Source organism: Pholis gunnellus, assembly GCF_910591455.1.
Source record: "Pholis gunnellus genome assembly, chromosome: 15".
Classification (NCBI taxonomy): domain Eukaryota; kingdom Metazoa; phylum Chordata; class Actinopteri; order Perciformes; family Pholidae; genus Pholis; species Pholis gunnellus.
The window spans coordinates 20,801,711-20,826,460 of record NC_136542.1 but is presented as its reverse complement, the minus strand read 5'-3'; the positions used below and the strand labels follow the sequence as shown (position 1 = coordinate 20,826,460).

Below are 24,750 nucleotides of genomic sequence, written 5' to 3'. Positions count from 1 at the left end.
ATCAACTATCAGATTGAGCGCACATCGGATTGTTTCTTTTAACAACGCAAAGCGCAAGGCGCCATTGACGATGGCTCGGACTGGAAGGTGTCCCTCTTCCCACTCGGCAAAGATAAGGAGTTCTTCAAGGGTCTTTCACACCAGCGCGTTGGGAAGCTGAAAATGCGATTGAATCAGAGTGCTGATACAGCCACTTATAATCCCTGATTTCATTGCTGGATGTTACGATTTTTTTTTTTTCTACCCTCTGCTTTTGAGGGCAGTGGTGTTGCCATGGTGACGGTGCTGCAAACTGCAGATGCCGGCTTTCATTTTACAGTTTTTCCCTTTTTTAATTATTAGTGGGCAAACAAAGAAAACTATCACTATGAGACACATGGATAGTCATCAAGCATTGTACTATTGAAAATGTGTGTCTGTTTGCAGGGCAAGCTATTACAGGAAGGGGGGGCGCGCCATGCTGCCAGTGAAATGGATGCCACCGGAAGCCTTCATGGAGGGCATCTTCACATCTAAAACAGACACGTGGTGAGAATCCCTATTCAACAGGCCTCAGTGATAACTGAGCTCACCCTCACTGTGATTTCACCTCCCATATTTCACACCAACCTGCCTCCTTTAACCCCTGATCCACATGCTTTTTATTTTTCCCCAATTCCTCGTCTAGTCTCTATCTCATTCTCGTCCTCTGCACTCATCCTTCAAAGCTTCGGCTCTGATGCTGTTTTCGAATTTATGGCGTGGTGGTCCTTAGTCTCGCCCTCCCGTCTTTCTCTCCCTGTAACTAATCTGTCCTCTCTCATCATCTGCAGGTCATTTGGGGTTCTGCTTTGGGAGATCTTCTCATTGGGCTACATGCCATATCCAAGTCGCAGTAATCAGGAAGTGTTGGAGTTCGTAACCAACGGTGGAAGAATGGACCCACCGAAAAACTGCCCTGGGCCGGTGTAAGTGCCAAGCTGCACACAGATGCCGAATGCATCATATGCTCCGCACGACCACAAAGTAAAAATGTGATCCCATGAGGTCTAATTAAGCTTCTCCATAACATAGAAAAGATGCTCAGTTGCACGTGACGCATACACAGTATATGCAACAAACGCAAAGGCAAAGATGAAAGTCTCTGATGATTGGCTGATATTGACACATCAATGAGTTGTGACCTAGAAGGCATAAGAAAATGTTATGGGCGATGGCTCTCAGTGCTGTCAATATGGAAACCACATTAACAGTTTTCTTTCATGTCCGCCTCCCAATTTGGAAGAAGTCGTGGGAGGCTGATAGAGAGCTTAAAAAACATTTCTGTATTTCTCACTCTGTGCCTTGCATGCCAACTCTATATGGGCAGATGCACATTGTTCACACCTGTTGGCCACGGCTCTGCAGCTTACTCATCTCATTTAGCGTCCTGTGTATTTCTCTCTTTGAAAGAAATAGGCATGGCCCTGTGGTTCAATTTGAAGTTGCGAAACAGCCTCACAACATGTGACACCGAGTACTGAAAGCGGTAGCTACAGTTGGAATCATCTCATCAATTAAAAAACACATCTCAGGATTTAACTTCACTGTTAGTTTGCCATCTTCTCTGCATCACCTATTAAACACAATCAGTCAAACTGTTGGGAGGCAATTATTAAGAATATTTTGTTGAGAGAGATAAATCTGGCATTTTTTCATAAAGTATTTTCAGCTTGTGTTTGTCTACCTGTTCATGTGTGTCTATAGGTACCGTATAATGACTCAGAGTTGGCAACATCAGCCTGAAGACAGGCCCAACTTCTCAACTATCCTGGAGAGAATTGACTACTGCTTACAGGTAACTAAACGGAGGATTCTGCTACAGTTTAAACACTGAACTAGGGCTGAGCTATTTGAAGGAAACTAATGTGCAATATTGCTAGATTTCCATGAATAAAACTCCAAGCCTGTACTGGTTGTCTATAAAAGATAACAAGTTTGTATTAAGCGTTATCACTTATTTATGTGTGAAAAATTATGATTGTTATCATTCCAGAGTTCAACTTTTAGGTACTAGATTTAGTTTTATATTGGCCGTCAGGGCCAGCAAAGCCTTCTCTGCTGGCCTAAACAGAATTACAAAGTTATAGCTATTTTATAATTTTTCTCATTGCACAACTCCTGTCTTCCTCAGTTGCTCTGCTTCCAGTGCAGCTTGTTTTAAGTAGAACTTTTATCCAATCAGATTTCACCTCTGTGTCTCTAGGTAAGAAGAGAGGCCCGAGGCCCGCTAGGTAGACTTGGCAGATTATTGTAAATGGGGACGATATTGTTGATTGTCATAGTGTTCAACCAATCAAATCTTTAGTTTGACATGTTGGGCGTATTCGTTGACATGTCAGAGCTGTCTAGATGGCCCATCAGCCTATCAGACACTTCAGGAAAAAATGGACATCATAAGAAAGGGTTGGCCAACCCCACAGCTAGCAGCCCTGACCCAGCCAGGAAAAGGATTTGTACGAACGGTAATACTGGCTAACAGCGTCGGAGAAGCGTTGCACATTTTATGGCTAAGAATGCGTTTCATTTGCGACTGAGCGTCTTGGTGTTTGAAGCTACGCTACGCTAACCTGAGGTGGCTAACCAAGGCAGCAACACGACACCATAGGACACTTACAAGCTACGGTGCTTTTGAAAACTTTTTCTGAGACTCGAGTGGATCTACAACTCAACGAACACGTTCGTAGGAGGACCTCTGGCTGGAACTGAACCGCACCGATGTTCTGTACAACCGCGGTATTAAACTCTTTGTAATCAAAGGAAGGAGGATGGACTTTGTCTTTAAGTGAACAGCAGCTTTGGTAGGTGAAGTGCGCTTGTTTTACATCTGCAGTAGCATTACTACTGTGTTCATTTGTCTATTGTGTCGTTTTTATGATATGATTAATATTGTTCCTTCTGATGTGAATAATATTTGAATGGATTGTGCTCTTCAGTGTGCGGTGGAATACGTGTTGTAGCACTGCAGAGTTGCTGGATTGATTTGTCGTGCTTTATTGTCAGATAACTATATGTGACTGGTTCTTGTGGGTTTGTTCTTGTCATTGTGTTAATTACATTGATTTGGACTATATGCTTTGTCCGTTAATTACGAAGCATCCCGTCATGCGCGGAGTTATTGTCCGGACAATTGAATCTGTTTTGGCTGTTTTCTTTTACAAAGCAAGAATTATGGTCTGGATAAATGGGGATTGTGTGGCGATTGCTTTAGCCCTGTTTGAATCAGTAGGGAACAACTAAACGCTGTGGGGAGAGTTTTCAGCGTGAGTGCTGCTGTTATTTTCCTACTAAGCTAATTTAGCATAGTGTGAGAACAGACGTGCATCACCAGAGTACAATGTTCTTCTTCCGTGGTGGGCGTGTCAGACAGCACGTTGGGTGGGTTGCCAGGTTGGGCGCAGTGGCTCCACCGAAAGAACATAATATTTCCCACAATTTAAGCTTCTGCATTTTCCAAATGCCCTAGTATTATTCAAACGTATTGTTCGGTTCGTAAGCCTCGTACCGAACGGTTTATTACGAATACGTGTATTGTTACACCCCTAGAAACAAATAATAACCGTAGCTGTGATGTCATAATGAGGTTATTAGGAGGTGGTTCAACTGTAGTAGGACAGCACTGAAGGCCCAGGTATAAAATGAACGGCCACCACTGAAACATTTACAACTGAGAAGTTGTGTACAGCCACAAGCCACATGTGTCAGTTCTACTGCGGAAAACAACCGTGTGGTAAATTACACTGGATTGCCAGAGACATTTATACAAAAAAATTCTGGGAAAGATGTCTGAAAAATAATGCCATGCTATCAGCTAATGCTAGATTTATTTTGTTCCTTTTAGAATATTATATATATATTCAAATTGTGGATTTGATTTAATTTCCAACATGAATGACACTACTGATAACACTTAAAAATACAACTCTGATCTCTTGATGGTCTACCCCATTTCAGGACCCTGATGTGGTGACCATGCCCTTGCCTATAGAGTATGGACCCGTCCCCGAAGAAGAGGAGCGAGTACCCACGCGCCCTGATGACCCCTCAGCTCCAACCATGCAGGTGAATGCCCAGGTGCCTGATGGGGAGATTCCGCAGCCGCCCCCATCCTATCCTACCGAGGACAATCGGAGAGGTGGGGAGCACACGGTGGAGACCAGCACAGTATCCGAGGCCAAAGCACAGACGTCGATCCAGTCCCAGCCGTACCTCCACCAGCACCAGCAGCCTCACACGCAGACCTCCATCACCATGACCACCACCAACACAGTCACCTCCACAGCCAACTCTACACTCACTGCCAAGGGATCTCATGTCGCCACTCAGCCCAGCCCTGAGGGGGGACACATCAACCTGGCATTCACCCAGGGCCACGCGACAGAGAAAGAGGGCTACAACGGGAAGAGCACCAGTCTCTGGAACCCAACATACGGCTCGTGGTTCCTGCAGCAGAGACAGCAGCAGCAGCAGCAGCAGCAGCAGAGGCAGGGAGGGGTAGGGGGAGCAGGCGGGAGCGGTGGCAGGGTGCCTGGCGAGGGGCAGGAGCATGTTGGCCGGACTGTGGCCGAGGTGGCGGGGGCACTGGGTCTCCAGCACCAGCACAAGCAGTTCCAGCAGCAGCAGCAGTTCCAGCAGCAGCAGCTCCAGCAGCAGCATCAGCTCCAGCAGCAGCATCAGCACCAACTCCAGCTGCTGCACCATCAGCAGCAGCAGCAACAGCAGGGTCTTTGCAGACCTCTGTTACCCCCACCCCTACCTCCCACTGCCCAATCGCCTCTGCTTTTAGATTCCGCCGCCCTGCCCCCTGTTCCCCTCTACAGACTGAGACGGTTCCCCTGTGGGAACATCGGCTACGGCTACCAAGAGCAGGGCATGCCACTGGAGGCCGCTCACAGTAACCCCAACCCCCCTCCTCCACCCCCTCCGCCCCAGCATGGCATCTCCATGCCCTCCTCAGCAGCCCACCAGAGGGGGGTCTCCATTCCCGCCTCAGTGACCCTGGGTCGGTCGGGTATGTCCGAGGACAGCCGTCCACTGCTAGTCACCATGGGGACCGTCCAGGACCCCAGGCTGCCCAGGATGGAGGGCCACAACGCCACCGTGCTTTAGCCCGAATGCCTGTACCGCTGGTCTTTTTGTTTTTTCAGGCCCCGTCTTTGGCGACTGCGTGTTCGGGACACGTGAGGAAACACTGCGTCAGAGACAGAGACGGTTTTACACCACCCCTACCGTCCAGCCATTTTGGTTTCTTCCTCCATTTCTCACTGAAACAGAGCTGAATGAGTCCATCAGGCTTTTCCCACGAGAACCCTGGAGGTGTGTTAACAATCCCCAATGGATGCTAAAGCACATCAGAAAAAAAAGTTAAAATTAAAAAATTAAAACTTTGAGGAAAAATGTAGAGTAAAGGCTGGTTAAAGAGGTTCAAAAAATGTATTTTTTCAATGCTGGAGGGATCACGAGAGTGAGAATCCGATGGAGAGTTTATGGCACAGGAGGACACAAGGACAACTTTCCATCTGCTTGTGACCAGGGGCGAGGACATTTGCCATGTGTTCATTGACAGCTGGGGATGTCTCTGGACTATTAGGGGGCTTCGAATCCTTATATTTTGCCAAACTTCAGTCACATACTATGGTGACCAGTTTGACTGTAGCAACTGAGAAGTTGTGTGCAGCCACAAGCCACATGTGTCAGTTCTACCACTGAGCCCTCACACTGTTCCTGATCCACATCCTTTTGGAAAACAACCGTGTGGTAATTAACTTGTATCAGACTGATTTTACACTGGATTGCCAGAGACGTTTATACAAAAAAAATACTGGGAAAAATGTGTTTGTTGATGTTTGCTTGCCTGCTTGTTTATTTATTCATTTGTTTATTTATTATTTGGACGTGACCCTATAAATTATTCATGAACATGCTTCTTCAAATCCAAACAAATTCATCTTACATCAATTGGTTTTCACTTCAGTTTTTTTTTCTTTAAGATGAATGAATTTGTTTATGGTAAAAAGAAAAATGATCAACCCTAATTATCCTAAAGGTTGTGTCACAACACTGATGCAGGAAATGAGTTGTGTCCTTTAAGGTGACCATTAAAGTGGAGAAATAGAGCACTGACGCAGACTGGGGAGATTATTTTGACATTTGAATAGAACAGATCAAACACAGGTCACATGTTACTATTGCTGAAGATGTGTAACAGGTCCCTGGTGCTATTGAATTCACTGCTCTGTGGACTCTCCTTTTGTTCACAGCTCCATTCTGTTGAAAGAGTGCATTGTGACGGGGAAGTTGAGGCTTTTTTCTTTTCTCATGGCTTTTTCAGTAACCTTTTATCAATTAATTTCTTGTTTAAAAACTTTCCTCTCTTTGTCTGGATATAGAAACAGTGGATATTGCTGAATCAATCTTAACCTTCAAATTGCCACCTCAAAGCACTCTACATTTGCATATTTTATCTTTTCTATTATAGGATGACTGTGGAATACAGATGAGTCCGGGTAAAACATTCAAACACAAACTGCTTTTACTCAACATGTGATGGAAAGACGAGACCCATTTGAGTCTCAGTCCGCTCATTTTCACACACACTGCGTTACCACTCTGGGTTTAACGTCTGCTTCTTTTCACTAGAATGGACAGTTACATACAGTTCATCTTTCAGACAGTGCCATAAGTGGGCGGTGTTGATATTTAGGTTGAATGACGACGTGTGTCAGTTTTGATTTTAATGCTTTTTGCTTGACTGTATTTGGCAATCCCGTCAGTGTTTCTGCCGCGATGCTCAGTGACTGATGAAGAGAAATGCATTCCTGTGGGCCAAATCAATGAGTGAGTTAATACGGGCAAAATGAAAAGTATTTTGCTTAGTCGCCGGTGTGTTAAGCGCATTAATTCTGTGTCCATCCCCCCCACAACTCATCTCCATTGTTTGATGTAAAAAGACAACCTGAACTGCACCTGTAAATGTTGTAATTATAAAGTATTGTACTATGGCTCTGGTAAAAGCTGTAAATCGCCCTTCAGAAGACATTCGCCAAAATTAATAAATTACTATATAATAACCACTTTGCATTCGTCTGTCTACTGAACTCTTTGGGATCGGGGCCAAGTTAATTAGATTAATTGAAATAGAACATTATAATTCGGCGATTACATTTTTAAAAAACGCTCAAACAGACAGAGCGGCTCGTCTAGTATAACATCCCTTAACTGCACACATTAGTCACGTTCATCTTAAAACTGTAACATAATAGAACAGAAATAGGGCTGTAAAATGCAAGATCAAATCTTTATTTGCCACGTCTATTACTGTGGGACCTGTAGTGTGACGGCGGTAGCTTTAAAGGTTATTGGCAGCACAAACTGTTGACACAAAGTGGTATTGGTGAAAGCTGGCTTTAATGAATTTGAGAGGTAGGGCTCATTTAAACAATGATTCTTCAGTGCGCCAATTTAAAGTAGAGGTATCGTGAACGCAGTGTTATATTAGACCTCGCAGGTTAGCGGAGTGTCGTTTAAGATCAGTCAAGTCTCAGTTCATCATCGACATCCATCTGCCTCTATTTAAGCTCAGTTAATACTGTAAGAGGAGTCTCACACTATTGATATATTATTTGGTCCCTTCTCCTTGTGTCAAAATAAAAACAATATGTTACAGACTATATTTGTGTTACAAATGACAAACTGTGACTTGACTAATCAGGATGATTGTAGTCCTCCTGATTTTACACTTTTAATGTAGAGATGACCAACACCATTGGTGTTTTCCTCTTTACATGAGGGACCTAACGGGTTACATGCCTTCCTGTCCCCTGGGGTTACAGTGGGGTTTGTAAATGTATTCTCTCAGCATGTCTGTCTTCTTTTAGCTAGCTGTGTGTGGCAGATTAAATGTTTTTTGAGAAGCTACCCCGCCGTGCTGCACTGCAGATTTGATTTATTATAGCCTACGTTTTCCTTTTTAATAGCATGCGTTTCTAACCACGACTCTTCCCCTAACAGAAATAAGGTAAGAAATATCAATTTGTAATAGAAAAGACACGTATACAACTCAGCAGACAGAACAAACATGATAAGAGAAGATGTATACAAATGACTGTCGTGATCAATTCATTTTACAAATGCAAACGCAGCGCCGTGGCTCATTGACAACCCGGATTTCTTTGAAAAAGAAAAAGAGAGCTGCAAAGTGTGGGAACAACAGGGGCAAGACGAGAGCACGTCTCTATAGACATGAGAAAATCAAACTGTTTAATGTTCTTTATATGCATCTTTATAAGCACCGACATTTAGTCCGACTAGAGATGGGCGAATGATACTGTGAAGGGCAATGTTTGATAGGGAGTGTCAGAGCGTGTGTCGCATGAGGACGACCACGGCTGTGTTCATAGTCGCATACCGACAGACAATTCATGTATGACGTCAAACTGAGTATTCAGCGCGTTCTCATTGTATAGTATATTGATTTCGGGAACGCAAGAAATGTCATGATGCATACTACATTAGCAAGAATATCTGAATGTGAGACGTGAGCTTACTGTACCTACTCAACTGCCCCACAATGCATTGCGTCTGGGTGCCTCGAGACCGGCTGTCAATCGTGAGAATCATAAAGCTTGTCATTTGTCACGTTTTTTTTATACGTTTTCAGGCAAGAAAGTATCCATATAGATTCTGAATACGTGGTCAGCTTACCCAAAGCCCGTTTGGAGATTTGCCCCCATTGTTTTAGCACTTCAGAGTGAACAGTCTGCTGGTATGCAGAACATGCTAATTGAGTATTTAGTATGCGATTTCTAACACAGCCCGTGTGTAGCTCACTGTATAACGTTACGACAGCTTGTTAAAGCAACAGCGAGAAACTGCACAGCAAAGCCAAACCAAATAACGAAATGCAACGAGTCCTGAACACCGACTCTCCAGAGAGACAGAAGACACACAGTACATAGCTTTCATCCAATTCCTTACTCTAAGTATTCTCACTCCTTACACATGCATCCTAGATGCAAGTAGGATGGGGAAGTTGACACGAGAACTACAAACAAGTTTGGTTGATGAGCGTATAACGTCCATCAAATTAACTGGCAAATAGAGGATATTCCTTGAATCCAGAAGACCACAGACAGTAAAAATACCCTTAGTTAGCCTCCTCTTAATTTATTCTTTAAGCTCACATTATAAACTAAGATCGGACCCACACTTTAAGAATCATTACAAACATTGCACATGCTTGTCAAATCTGTGTCCGTCTCATAACCGAGAGTCACATTTGAACTTTAACAGTCACATCAAATCGGTCACTTTGTTTGCTTACTACCATCGAAAAAATATTGCAAGAATCAGGGGAGTATTGTCCAAGCACATCTGGAACTAGCTTGACCATCTGGCTTTTCCCAAAAGTTAGAACAAAACACGATGAAGCAGCATTTAGATATCATGTAATTATGTTTTGTGGACTTTAATCCAACTGCTTCCATTCTAATCTGCAAGCAGAAAGCTACTGCTCTCCAGCAATACAGTCTCAAACTGCCCTAAACATACAGATTAGTATTCTGGGGACGAGAAAGAGGAGCACACACACTGGAGTTCATGTTTCTCACCGTAGGAGAGAGCGATCCGGCCCCTGGATGAGAGGCCGTAAGCATCTTAACATGCAGTGTTTGTTTAGATTTGAGCGATTCTGGTACAGCCACTACATCCATGTTTGGGATCTTGCTAATAAGTGGGAGAAGCTTTGAACTGCGTTTTAATAATAAAATCATTTGAAATCAATATTTTGTGTCAAACCATTACAGCTCACTTTGGTAACGTAATTGTGTAATAAGGAGGATTATGTACAGTGAGCTGGTCATTATTGCACATAAGCCCTGACAGAGTGAATGGAGACCCCAGCAGGATTATCCCTGTATTGTAAACATGTCTACAGGCAGAGGCTTGTGCAGCTGCCAGTGTGGATTTGCTGGCGATAGCAAACTGTATTCCTTGGGTGCCGGCTGTGCCAGTGCTGCTCTCCATCATGTTAAAAAGCAGACGGGAGTCTTTCTACATGGTCTCACTAAGATCATTTGTCTCCCATCAGGGATCGGCAGTACAACGTGCTGATGGTGCAACTAAGCACTTAGCACACTGTGATGCAGAATGTCTGAGCTTTGTTTCAGCTTATTTAATACAACTGAAAACGAACCATTTCAATAAAAGATACAGGGGTTTGGGAATCAAACAGCAACATGTTATGATATACCAAAAGCATTTTGTCCTGCTCTGATATTCAGAGAGCAAGCTGCTTCCAGTGTCTCCATTAACATAAAGTCATTTAGATAAGCACTCACACTATTAGCAACAATAATTAAATAGCACTATGCTTAAGAAATGATAAAACCACTACTCAACAAACTTCATCTCACTGATAACTCATGAACATGAGCTCAAGCTATTAGAGCTTTTTTCTCTTTTGGCAACAGCTGCTTCCTTAACCCGCGTGGGGCAATCCATCACTTCCCCCTACGACCACGACGGACTTTGAGGCGCTAACCCTCAATTCCAACATGAGGTTAATGGAGGTCACCAAACATGACTATCTACTCATTCCACGTATAGGCCAAAGGCCAGGGCAAAGCTACAGGAAACAAGAACGATCCAAGACCATAACAAAGACCATCTCGTGGATCACACCAGCCGGGCCCCTTCCCACCCTCCTTTCTTCTGGTACTTTTGCAACGACCACATTCCTCTTCCAACTCAGCCTTTATTTTGATTTCAGCTGCACACCTGTAAAGTTTCATGTCTGCATCTTGCACCATTGTGATGCTGTTTCTGTGACAATATCTGTATACAGACTCCTGGTAAAGTACTCTTCTGTGGCAGTTCCTGCTCCAGTACCAGATTTTGCCACGATGACTCAGAAGATGAAAACAATACCAGCCACACGCCGCCGCAGCTGGTTATAAAATAAAAAAAAAAAAAACATACACTGATGCTAACAGATCTATGAGAAGCACAGCCACAGGAAAGTAGCCAATCATCTATAAATAAGCAAAAATAAAACCCTTTGTTTCCATCTTGAGATCATATTTGATCTGCAACTGTTTAAAATATGTATTGAAGTACTGTGGGGATGAAAGCGTTTTTAGAACCATCTAATTGCTCTAAACCTCCTCCCAGATGACAGCAGCTGGCACTCAGTGCTCAGCACATGGGAGGGGTCAAACAATGACACTGCAGGAATAAGAGTTGATCCACTGTTCCACGAGCACAAAGGGATCAGCAGCGCTCTCCCTCAGCAGCAGGCACGTTGGTTGGGTTCATGGGCGAGGTCTGCACTTCCTATCCGCTGCTGTGATCAAACCGGACATATGCTGCGTTCCCGTCATACGGGGACTGACGGCAGCGACGGGAGGGCTTCTCATGTTGACAACCTGCGAGCGCTCATGTCAAGATGATTATATGTATGAAGATGAAAATACTGTGTGATGATGACATAACTATATGCAATGAATGAGGTTTAAATAACATTCAGTCTTTGGCTGATGGAAGGAATCCATATCTGTTTGGTTTTCAGGAACTTCTGTATTAGTGCAGAGTCAGAATCATCGAAGCTTTCAGAAAAATTTCCCAAACGTAATTATGATTGGGATGTTGACTGTTTTAAAGTACAACATGATAAGACATTATCTTAGAATTATCCCTGCCCCCACCCCCCCGCCCATTGCGTGAACCTCTTCACACTGGGTCTCTTTTAACCAAACAAAGTTGGATAAATTGTCAGTGAGAAACAAAGTGCTGGCAAACATCACTCAGGAAATTGATTCTGGATAACGCTCTGCAGCGGCCCCCACCCTGTCTGTCAGCTGTGAACTGTAGCTGCTCAACTTCACAATCTGCTTCAATGTCATGTTGGAAAAGAAAGCATAAGGGATATTTTTGAATAAAGAGTTAATTTAGGTAAAGTTTGTCATCTATCTTATCCATTGTTTTATTGATGGGGTGTGCTAAAATCATTTTAAAAAATGCTTGTGCATTCAAACAAATCATTTCCTAAAGGAAGCTCCTGGTGCTCAGTGTCGATCAACAGCATTTTGAATGGTTACTTCTTTTATGTCTGATATTACTGCAAGATTTGTTTCCTGGTTTCCTTTGATGTTTAGTGTTCCATTTCATTCTCACCTCTGAATCAATCTCTAGTTTGGACAAACGCTGCTTCCCTGGATCATTTCCCTCGGTTTGGTTTCTCCTGTTTGGGCTACAAAAAGGAGAAACAATAAGCATAGAAAACAATTTAAAAGCACACTCTCGAACAACCATTTATTCCACAATCACGGCATAATAGAGTACGTCACCCACACTCAACCCTGAATGTGTGCGCCCAGGCTGGCGGTAAGCAAACAAAGCCCCTCCAGCAGCAGGCTTTTTTCCAGCTTTGGCTGAGATGAGGCCCAGTGGAATCAGATGGTAAGTGAACAGACGTGTAACCATTTCAAAGTGCTTGTGCTATTTCATTGTCATTCCCTGAAGACACCACTCCTCTGCACTTTATGAACAGTCCAAGGAAGTTTTATATTAGTGCAACCACACTATCAAGGCACGGAGCCAAAGAAGCAATAGGGTAGTCATGGAGATAAGAGGTCAAATTAAAATAGAATCTTTTATTTGCCGTTTTTCTTCCATAACACGTAAATACATTATACCAAATCCCTTTGTCACACACTCTTACTTCAAATATACAGTTCAGGGATTTTATGAAAAAAAACAAATCCATTACCCACAAGGAGACTTTCATACCCATCACCCATGCTGTAACTCAACTGGGATTGCAGATACACCAAAATAAGTAAAGTTCACCTTAAAATGAGATTAGAAATATGGAACGCTAACAAATGCCGCAGAAATGATCACGGAGATGGACTGAATGCAAATGAGAAGCAATTTTTTTAAGGAGGAAGTGTGGATTCAAATGTTTTTGATCTGCACTTTCGAAAAGGAGCACTCATTTCATCCGTTAGATCTGTGGCAGACATTTCAGACAACCGTGGGCCCTGACCACCGCTGCTTTTCAATCACACCGGGGCCTGACCGGAGAGATCAATGAGAGAAGGTCATTGGAGATTCTAAGGCTCTTGTTGTGGCCGACACACCTTAATTGGATGGTACACGAGTGTTTTGCTGAATGTGGGTCTGTTTTCCACATGCAAGATCGATGGCCTGCTCTCGTCAGAGTTGCCCCGACGGCTCTAATCAAATAGCAAACTAGACCCTTGAAACTTCTGGACCACTGCATATTTCCTGTGTCAAGCTGCGTTAATTAAGCGTCTAATACAATTACCACTGGTCTTCAACAGATATACCGATACCATTCTGTACTGGAATGCCGTCCGGTCTGGTGTCACACACATTTAGAAACACATTATTATGACAGCTCTGACTGGTCTGATGCTCCGTCAGAAGCAAAGAGGTTTGAATCCTCAACCCCGACACAAGTCAGGTGTATAATCAGGCAAATTCATTGTGTTGCCTAAGACACTGAATCTAAATGACATCACTGCCTCAACCATAGTTGAGTTGTCTGGTGCCAATTACAACGGAATCATAGCCAAAGGACAAGTAGGTGCCTATAGCACAATATAACCATCATTTATCTGTGGAGGGTTAGTCTTGTACAGTCAGACTTGTCTTCACAGCGCTGTGTCAGCGTTAAAGATTCTGGCTGCACACGTTATTGTGGTGTAGGGGAAAAATATGCTCTGGCTCGTCTGTATTTCTTTAAACCGATCACAATCGTCTTGGGTGGCGCTAAGCTCAGGATGCAGCAGCCGGTGCCCTCGCAAAGCAGATAGCAAACTGGGGGGAGAATGCCGGCTGAAACAGGCAGCCAATGGCAGGCTTACACCCACAGTCTGCATCCGGTGAGTCAGACTCCTTTAGGGTTCACGGACAGTCCGTGGCAGAGACCGATGTACGTAGGACGACAACTTCTCTTGACGCCGTCGCATTTGATTGAGGTTGATGGAGGTCTCGGTTTAATTAAATCCTGTTTAATTCACGTTCATTCATAAAGTGAAAATACAGTTTATACTCATCTTCAATTATCTGTGAGCCGTACGGCGACCCTGGAAGAATCAATCCATTCCTCTTGCTTCAAAGTGCTCTTAATTAATACACACATAGACACGCAGACTTTTGGTTAGAGAGTAGGCTACATTACCACCTAAATTATCTGATACAAATCTCTACTGGCTGTGATCAAAATTAGCTTTGGGTATTAGAAACTATCCAGTCCATCTTATTCATCATATTGATCAATATCGTTTCTTAGTGCAATCAGATGGAAAGTAGTGCAGTGTCTTATAGCTTAAGACTTTTTCACACCTGTATGCTGCCAAGACAAGTTTCAATAACAATTTAAAGTTTATTCTATAAAGTGCTTTCTTTGCCTCCAACATTTTTCCCAAAAATAAATCTAGTAGTTTAAATTTGAACTATTTTACTTTTACTCACGACACCTCTGAAAGAGTAGAGATATAATATGCAATGCAAAGAAGAATGAGAAGATTAAACTTAAAGAATTGAACACAAACAGAAAGTCAAAACATCTCAAATGTCGCTCCCAGGCCACGCCCACCCTGGTTCCGACAGTCCTTAACTGTTTTCATTCACCAAGCGAGAACCGTTGATGCCACGGTAGGTGACGCGGCTGGGGCGGACCAGCACGCCGTGGCCCGGTCGACAAGTGAAGTAACGGTGGCCGCCCACGGCGCCGTCGTTCTTGCCTTTGGGGCTTCGGAGCTCTAGGCCCAGCCAAAGGCCCGGGGCGAAGTCCGCTGTGCCCAGGTAACGGATGAATGCCATGTCATTTGCGCTGCTGAGCAGGACCTGCATGCCCACATGGAGACAGACCTGTCCGTCAGAGCCGGGCGAAGGGCTGGACCCTGCTGCGCTCCCGGGAACAACACCGATACCGCCGCTGAGGGTGCTCCACCGCCGACGGTGAGGGTTGGAGCGACTTCTTTTTTTTTTTTTGGCAGCACAGGAAAAAAAAAAATACAGCGAGAAAGATTTATGAGAAAAGGTAGGCAGCGTGAGAGGATATATCAGAAGAAAGTGGGAGATTGATGCAAGCTTGATGTTTGAGAGATTGATTTTCAAATCCCTGTTTTCTTTCCTTCTTATCACAGTCATGCATTGGCCATTTAAAAAAGGGAACCCTTACGTACTAATACCACTGCTTCTTATCGGTATTGATTCTGCCACTGCTTAGGATGGAGCTGAAAGCTTGTGGAGGGTGAAATGTGAGGGCTGTACAGAAGAGAGAGAAAAGAGCCACACCTGGTAACAGGACTTCTTCTGCTCGTCTCCTTCGGGGTGGCGATGGCCGACGATGTGCTGAGACTGCGACGGATTGTCCCTGCGCGGCAATCACAAGGGTCAAGTACTCCCACACAAAGTCTTGTATTTTGTTATATACACATACATATATATATATATATATATATATATATATATATATATATACACATATATATATATATATATATATATATATACATATATATATATATATATATATATACACATATATATATATATATATATATATATATACACATATATATATATATATATATATATATATATATATATATATATATATATATATATATATATACATATATATATATATATATATATATATATATATATATATATATATATATATATATATATATATATATATATATATATATATATATATATATATATATATATATATATATATATATACACATATACATATATATAAACATACATATATATATATATATATATATATATATATATATACACATATACATATATATAAACATACATATATATAAACATACACACACATACATACATACATACATACATACATACATACACATATATATACACACACACACACACACATATATCGGTTAAAGCTTGCAATGAATGCAGAACTCTCACCGCTGAAAGGATGACTGAAGCGCGAGGAGGAGAGCTCCGAAAGGCAATCAACTGATCCATGGATCCTGTGAACAGAGAGGAAGACACAAACATGAGCGTGACATAGAGTGACACGTGTCTGCACCTGGCATTAACACGCATCACAAGTGGAAAGAGTAGACGACCACCGAGAGGGATTGTGAGCCGATGACTCAAAGCACTTGTGGTCTGGGACGACATATATATATATATATATATATATATATATAGATTATATATATATATATATATATATAAAATATATATATATATTATATATATATATATAATATATTATATATATATAATATATTATATATATATGCTAATGCGTCCTAACAAGGACGCAACAGGAAAATACGTCATCAAGGCCGCAGCTCTACGTTTGTTCCTCTTTTTTTCTCATCTCCAGTTGGTTCTGAAATTCAGGAAGCTGGCGTTGTCCACGATTGCAGAAAATGTTCAAAGACCAATACATATATTACGAGTGCGTCAATTACTGTCCTGCTTTCTTCTTTTAATTTCATGTGGACTAGACACGGAAAGTGCTTTGTCTCCTGCCAGTTAAATACAACTATGCATTTGGTCTTTGCCAGCGGAGATGATGTGTTTGTGTTTATTTGCCTGTAGAGCGGGGAAGCTGGTAGTTTCCTCGGTATAGTTTTCTGTTCTCTCACTCGTAGCTCTGCTTGGTGGCTGAAGTCCCTGTCGTACTGGAGAGCATTTATGCTTTTGTTTGTTTACAGTTTTTTAGTGAACTTCACAATAGTTGTGCAGAACAAAATACGCATTAATAAGAAAAGGAAAGTCCTCAAAGCGCCGTAGGGCTGATAACGCCGCTGGACACGCTAATCACTCTAATATTAGCTTGCTTCCTGTAGGCAGTAGAACAATTATAAAATGCAGACAACAGCTGCCAATATAGACAACAAGTTCAGCAACGGCTGTAATCTGTTATTCATGGTGAATTAACCTGGTACTCAATCGATAATCGAGGTGGTTTGTTTTGTTCCGGCGGCGTGACTAATCAGGGAACGACACGTCGTGACTGCTGAGACCCAATCAAGTAGCACGTCTAGGTCATCGCTTTGAAAGGGCCCCGTTTCAACAAGTCCACACTACAACGCAACTCACGAATTTTAAAACTAACAGCGTCCGTAACATTTTTAAACCCTTCTGTTTTTTGGAGTTTTGAAACTCCGGAGTTGTGGGAATGCTAGGCCTAAACGTAGCAAAAGATATGCAATTGAAAACAGAAACGTAGTAGTGTGGATGTAGCCTCACTTTATATAAAATCAACAGAAAATGTATGTGAAGCAAAAAAATGTTGGAATGTTCATTTAATATAACCCTGAAATACCACCACAAATCTGTAACATTGTTAGGTTAAAAAATGAATGAGTTGGGCCTGCGTCTGATGATGGCCCCTCTCTGACAACAGCAACAAGGAAGAAAAGAACATTTAAGAGTACCTGTTCCACTTATTGATGTGTTCTTAAGCCGCTATGTGACTATAATAATGTCAGAGTTCTGAAAGACATTAAGAGGGAGACTGCCAATGTCGAGGAATGAGCAAAAGCTTTTCTAAGGGAGGAATGGAAAGACCAAAAATAAGTGTGTGTGTGTGTGGGGGGGGGTTGTTTTCCTAATGGGTTGTGATAGCTGCTGACAGAAGAAAAGAGAAGAAACAACAAGTTGCTGGACAGAGATAATGTGAGATTCTCCATTAGACGGCGGGAAACCATGTACTCAGTTGCGCCCCGGGGTTAATTAGGAAAAACACAGCGGGTTAAAGAAAACGGGACGCAATGAAAACAAGGGAAATCTCCCCCCCCCCCCCCCCCCCCCCAAGAAGAACATGCAGCAAAGGAAGGTGAAGAGACTGATTATACTAAATACTAATAAAAGGTGAATGCGTCAATTTAACCAGCAATCCCTCAAGTCGGAACAACCAAGGTCTTTCCTTTAAAAGAAACACCATCAGGATTTTAGAAGTCTTCTGCTTTTTAAACTGTTGTGGCTTTCATTCAGTTCTGGCACACAACTTACACTTGAGGCATTGTGCCGTTTATGTGCAATCCAATGAAAAAAAGGTCAATAGGGTTTATTCACTTGCGGAAAATGTGGAGCAAACACAAAACAATGCATGACGGTGAATAACTTAGTGGCTTGTGAATATGCATGACAGACAGCGGTTTCCATATCCCCAGGATTAAATGAGCTCCAGAAATAGCCTTCAAACATCTGTTGAGTCATCACTTTGTCTGTGTAGTGTGCAAAGCCCGATCCGATGTACAGAAATAGTTAGGCCTCAAGTGGAATTTGCCTTTGTCCAGGCACGATTTGAAGAGGTCAAAAACGGTGCCATGTAGGTGTGGACCCCCATGGGACAGAAGTGTGAGGTAAAAAAAGATTCTTTTAAAGAGGCTTAGCGGTCTGAGGCAGGCAGACATCCAAATTTAAGTACATCATTTGGCAAAACATGAAAAATCCTTTCATCTGAATCTTGAATGAAAGCTAAAAGGCACATTTGGCACCGAAGAAACAACTCTTACTTTAAAAGCACAATGAGTAGGATTATCACAAAACAATGCAAAGACAAGACTCTTACAACAACAATCCCTCTCGGTGTCTCTATCTCCAGAGAACCTGCTCTCTGTCTGGACCTTCTTATTTTGATGTATTCTGGATGTTTCTGGGTGAGCAGGTGCAACATCGTGGGCATGCAGCCAAGAGGAAGCTAAAATAACGGACACAGCGCTGAAAAAAAGCAAATAAAGCGAGGAAAGTGAAAGCAATGTAATAGCTTTGGTTCGGGGCACTTTGTGAAATTTCAAGTGTTGGTTTGTCCGAACACGGCCTCTACACAGTGATGCTACACAATAGCTGCCGTTTCTCTAAAGCATCATTATGCTGTCTGTACTGGGGGACAAAGAGATTGTACTACAACACGATGTATGAGGCAAACCATGCAAGATTTTATTTTGCTATCAGTGTTGAAGAGCATAAAACTAAGTGAGTTTGGAGAGTTGGTCTTCCTTATGAAAGATGCACAGACGGGTGACCAATTGAAATGAATCAGGATGTGGAGCACTGATGGGAGATGTCAGAGCCATGAGTCATCCAGCGCTGTCGACCAGCATCATCAAAAAGACTAAATGAGGAAGAGCTGTTTTCAGTGTCCATTGCTCCAGCAATTCTAAAGCAAACCGTGTGGAAGCGCTTTTGTTTCGCTCATCAGGACAGTTTGTTGGCTTTGCCTTCAATGCGTCACCTATCTGTATTTCAGTCCATGGTGGCCCAAATCTCTACAACAGTGGGATTAATAGGAAAAGAAAGTAGGCAAAGTGCCAACTGTAGATTTATGCGGCTGTTTTTCTATAAACAGGGCTCCAATATTGCCCACTGCAGCGTTATTATTCTTTGAAGAATAGGCCGTACAATATGCACACTAAAGCAGACATTGATTCAAAAAAAGATTTGCCACTCTAATATCATTAAGTCCAGCTAATCTCTTCTTATTTTTCTAATTCTCTTTTCATTTCTGTGGGATATACGAGCAAACATCTGCTTGGAACAAGAAATGATAAAACTATTTTTTCATTAGACACCTCATGGGATGAGTGTATTTTAGCTATGAAGGTCTTTTCAATGGCGCTCCCACCAGTCGAACAAACGTCTGGTCTTTATCTGATGTCTTCAAACTGATGTTGCAAACTCAAAATGCTGCTTCAGTATCACTTTCTCACAGAGAAGGTTATTAATCAATATGTCTGAGGCAGGAACTTAAGTTGCACTCGTTCAACTGAAGAAAAACATCCAGTAATATTCCATTAAGACTCATTCTAGTTACATGCAGGTAAAGCATCCCGGAAAAAGAAAAAGGCTCTTTACAAAAGTGAGACGTCACCAAAAAATGGGTCTCTACTGTAATTAAAGTAAGTTACTAACACACACAAGTGTTGATAAAAGTGTTAGAGCGATGAATGATTATATTACACTGCGTCGAGGAGAATCTTCTGAACTACTTATTGCAAGTATTCGAGATCAGTCTTTTCTTTGGTTCCATATTTTAGAAGCCGTATTCCAGTGACCCATGAACCCTCCAAAAGCTTTTGAAACGAGATAAAGACAAACTGTCACTAAAACATTGACTTTAAAGTGAAAACAAAAAAACATGTCAAACTGCTCACTTATGCCATAATACTTTGTCTCGAAATAGAGATAAAGAAAACAAAATGATGATGAGAGGAGATATTGAGAATCCCCTTTGGCAGAAAGCCAGAGACAACACTGGTATTTTCAACAGATGGAAACATTATTGCCGTCTTTGGATCAGATCTGTGGTCAAACTGAGGCCTTACACCAACTAAAGCCTTAGTTTCCAAAGGGAAGGTCGCACCGGCATGAGCTGATGGGGAATCGTAATGAGGAAACGTTTAGATCTTTTATACTCCGTGCAGGTTTCTCCTCGTTTTCAAGGCAGCGAGAAGTTTTCCATTTTCTCTGCCCATGCACGTAGTTAGAAAATGTTGAATGTGCGCGTTGAGGCATAAAAGCTGTCACATGAAACCCTCGCCGAGGGCCGGGTTTGATGGTGTGACTTTATTTTGGCAGGTGACCTATACCTATTTCATGCTATTATCCATCATTAATATAAATGCTTGACCAATGTGTCCGACATAATGTTTGCAGATGACACGACCTTGGTTCTTTCACACTCTGAAGCAGCATGAGCAGATTAAACTGTTCATTTCTTTTAATCAATGATTAATTCTTCTAAATATTAGAGAATCAAACCTCATTGGCAAAAAGATATTTTATAAAAAAGGCATCAAAGATCTCCCTTGAGAGTGAGATTATGCCTCAAATTCTATCATTATTTTCACCACATCGTTTCTTGTTGTAAACAACACAAAGAAATGTCAGATAAATACTGCCTCACACAGTGAAAAGCAGTCAGATCCGGATCAATGCTTTATGCCTGGTCTTACATCATATTTATATCAATTAAAAAAAACTATTCTATGTACTGAAAAGGCAAATGCATGGAACATGTTAAGGTATCTTACTTATTACATGGCCTCTTTACATTTCTAAAGTAAAATGATATTCACACATTCATGATCCTTGATGCATAATTAAGGCAGGGATCATGGCGTCTGGCTCATAGCTAGGCGCCACATTAAAGTGACGAGTCATGCTGGGCAAAGGGCCCCGGGCTTCAAGTTTGACACCTCAGACTCCATTTACTCCCAAGTACAGAGGACTGTTCGCCACACAGAGGGCAAAATCAAATAAGTCAACACGAGCACAAATGACACTGTCAAAGGAGCTCATTAGTGTCAGATGTATTGATGAGGGCAATGAAACCCAACCTCGGGGTTCTCACGGCATATTCTCATATTCTTTAAAAATCAGGTGAAAAAACCAGGTGAAAAAACCTTGCTGGCAAAAAACAAAAAGGGACTATTAGTCAAATAAAAGCTTAACATTAAAGAGCCTGCACTCACCTTTGAACACGAGACGGAGGAGCAAAGACGCCGTGGTTAGGTGGGCAACAGAAATACCTCACCCCTCCCACTGATCCATCATTCTTTCCACTTGGCTTGTCCAGTTCAATCCCTAACCAGAGCCCTGCACAGACAGAGGGACAGACCAGGAATCAAACAAACTGCCAAAAGGGACCATTGAAGGATTATCGCATATCGAATGGCCTAAAGAGGAGAGATCCACCATAAAAAAAGATCCAGTCATGAGTAAAGAATGTAGCACTTTAATCATTTAATGTAAAAATCTGATGTGTTAAAATCTAAAATACATGTTTTACCTATGAAGCCGTTTATCAATAAAGATTATGTTGTGCGAGTTGCTGAATGTTGGAGGTATCTGTCGTAAAGATGTCTGCCGTCTCTCCAATATAAAGGACCTACATGGCTCTTGGCCTGTGGTGCTCAAAGTGGCAAAACATGCAATTGAAAAACTCAACAGCAATGTCTCTTTACAGAAATCATGATCCTGTAACTCAAGATAATCCACAGACCTTGTTGTGAGCAGTTTCATGTTGGAACTATTTTCTTTCTACCACACTACACCCGCCAACCGTATCACAGCGCAGAAGGAAGCGTGCATCCACTCATGGACGAGAGGCTCATGACAGCGTGAGATAGAAACATTGATGGCTGAGCTGTAAGGTTAGCTAGCTCAGTGGTGCTAGGTGAGCTAGCAGTGTCGAGTGTAGATGAACTCTTCGTTGTGCGCGGTGATACGGTTGGCGGGTTTAGTTTGTTAGAAAGAAAATAGTTCCTACATGAAACTGCTCACAACAAGGTCTGTGGATTATCTTACGTAACCGGGTCAGGATTTCCAGAAAGAGACATTGCTGTTGAGTTTTTCAAATGTATTTTTTTTGGAGCTTTGAGCACAACAGGCTGAGAGCCTTATAGTTCCATTATATTGGAGAGAAGGCAGACATCTTTACGACCGATACCGCCAACACTCAAACCAAAACAATCTTGATCTGTAAATAGCACTACTGGTAACAAAGAAATATATATATTTTCTGATTAAAAAATTGTCTTTTGACAGACTAAGCAAGAGCAATCAGCTGTAGACTAAAATACACCTTCCAAAAGTGTGTTTCATCTTTAGATGCGCGTGCCACACAAGGATATAGACAAAATAAATAAATATATATATTTATATCTCCATGTGAAGTGTGAAGCAATAAAAGCTGCTTTCAATATAATGACGCAGTCCTCAATGCAGTGAGTTTGACATAACAGGGCGTTGCTCGCATGGATTTAAGAGTATCAAAGAAAACTCAAGACTGAAACCCCATCAAACATGATCCTCAGTGGTGTGAGATGCTTTGGTTCTTATTCATAAATGAATGATGCCTGGGAAGAACTACTGCCTAAATATGAATGAGTACTGTCGGCTGTTTAATGTCTGGGTTTCATTGTCTTTTGTACAGCAGCAGCTTTCTCAGTACCCAAGTTTTCCAAGTATCTTCTGTCCAACTCAAGGTTTGCCACAGCAATGACTTCTGACTGAGTTTGTAATGCCGCTCATGGATGCTGAAACGTAGAGCTTAATAGAGATATCGTGTGTGTGTGTGTGTATATATATATATACACACACACACACACTACCGTTCAAAAGTTTGGGGTCACCCAGACAATTTCGTGTCAATTTTCAGTTTCTTCGCAATTTCTCGCAAGGAATAGCTTCATTTCTAAGAACAAGAATAGACTGGCGAGTTTCACATGAAAGTTCTCTTTTTCTGGCCATGTTGAGAGTATAATCCAACTCACAAATATGATGCTCCAGATACTCCTATGTAGATATTTCATAAAAACCAGACGTTTCCACCTAGAATAGTCATTAACCACATTAACAATGTATAGAGTGTATTTCTGATTAATTTAATGTTATCTTCATTGAAAGAAACAGTGCTTTTCTTTGAGAAATAAGGACATTTCTAAGTGACCCCAAACTTTTGAACGGTAGTGTGTGTGTGTATGTATGTATGTATGTATGTATGTATGTATGTATGTATGTATGTATGTATGTATGTATGTATGTATGTATGTATGTATATATATATATATATATATATATATGTTTCTCCACATGCATAACTTCTACAACAATGATACTTTTAAAACATTTTTTCTTTTATAGATGGTTAATAATAGTCAGTCTTGTTAACCAGATTCTTTTAATATACATAAAAAACAAAAAACCTCACCTATTGTAAACTATATAACGACAACATGGTAAGCTGTGCAATCACCATAGTTTATTTGGTTGAAAACCACCAGAGTTAGGGTTAACAGTTTCAAATAATGCAATTTAACACAATTAAGGCTGAATAACGTCTTTGTGCTAATGATTCAGGCGAGAGAGTACACTGATGAAAAGCAAACATGCAAAACATCTACCAAATAAAAATGTAAGTGTGATGTCAGCTGTCGAATCTTTGCAGGGAGAACAACACTTTGAAGAACTGACCTGGAGCGAAGCTGGTCTTTCCATAGAACTGGACTACACCCGTTCTCTGGCCTACCACCAGCACCCTCTCCCCCAGGCGCACCTCAGGGCCCCCGCACACAGAGCTGCTAGCTGAAGGGGTTCGGCTTCGAAGACCTGGGAGACGTGAACAAAAAACTGATTTCACTCTTGTGATGATTTACTACCATTGATTCCAATAGATCTGTATAATCGTGAGAGAATCCTGAAATAGTAGGGATCTCCATTGACACCATACAGTAAGCACAACGACACAGACCTGCAGCAGTCAGTGCTGTGGTGTCAGGAGAGAGGTGGAGGGCCGGCGAGGGCGTGTTCCTGGGCCTGAGAGAAGCGCGCTCCCTTCGCAGCCTGGCGGGAAGTCGTTGCCTTGGCAGCGGACGGGGTCGGGTGCCCGGCGCATGCCGAGAGTCCAGTGAAGAGGACGAAGAGGAGAGCGAGCGGGAGAGGACACCTGTGGAGGGAAATGACACGGAGGAATGAGTGAAAAGAAAACACTTGGACAGCTAATTAAAAGGAAGCGCCCTAGAAAACTGAAAAAGAACACGCTAGAACTGTTGTGAATGCTGTTGTCTAAATCACGCGGCACAAACTGTGTGCCTCCCCTCTTAATACTGAACCCGTCATCCATCCATTGAGGCTTCCGTCAGGGATCTTTGTAATTCTGTCCTATCAATGAATCTTAGCCTA

At 42.1% G+C, this 24,750-nt stretch overlaps 2 protein-coding genes across 2 annotated transcripts in view; one reads left to right on the top strand and one right to left on the bottom strand.

The window, feature by feature from the left end:
• alk (ALK receptor tyrosine kinase) overlaps positions 1-5,127 on the top strand; it is a gene marked incomplete at both ends in the record, with an annotated part of 222,817 nt that extends 217,690 nt beyond the window's left edge. Inside the window, 4 exons of the mRNA XM_079174739.1 lie at positions 427-528; positions 813-947; positions 1,726-1,816; positions 3,973-5,127. Of these exons, the coding sequence (XP_079030865.1) occupies positions 427-528; positions 813-947; positions 1,726-1,816; positions 3,973-5,127 (1,483 nt within the window). The remainder of the gene's footprint in view (positions 1-426; positions 529-812; positions 948-1,725; positions 1,817-3,972) is intronic.
• A 7,553-nt stretch (positions 5,128-12,680) lies between these two features.
• The window catches only part of LOC306707665 (CAP-Gly domain-containing linker protein 4), a 36,860-nt gene continuing 24,790 nt past the window's right edge, over positions 12,681-24,750 (bottom strand). The window contains exons 10-15 of the mRNA XM_079175228.1: positions 24,320-24,514; positions 24,043-24,177; positions 21,540-21,663; positions 16,009-16,073; positions 15,346-15,424; positions 12,681-15,025 (exon numbers count right to left, since the gene is read on the bottom strand). Coding sequence (XP_079031354.1) covers positions 14,659-15,025; positions 15,346-15,424; positions 16,009-16,073; positions 21,540-21,663; positions 24,043-24,177; positions 24,320-24,514 — 965 coding nt within the window. The 3' untranslated portion in view covers positions 12,681-14,658. The remainder of the gene's footprint in view (positions 15,026-15,345; positions 15,425-16,008; positions 16,074-21,539; positions 21,664-24,042; positions 24,178-24,319; positions 24,515-24,750) is intronic.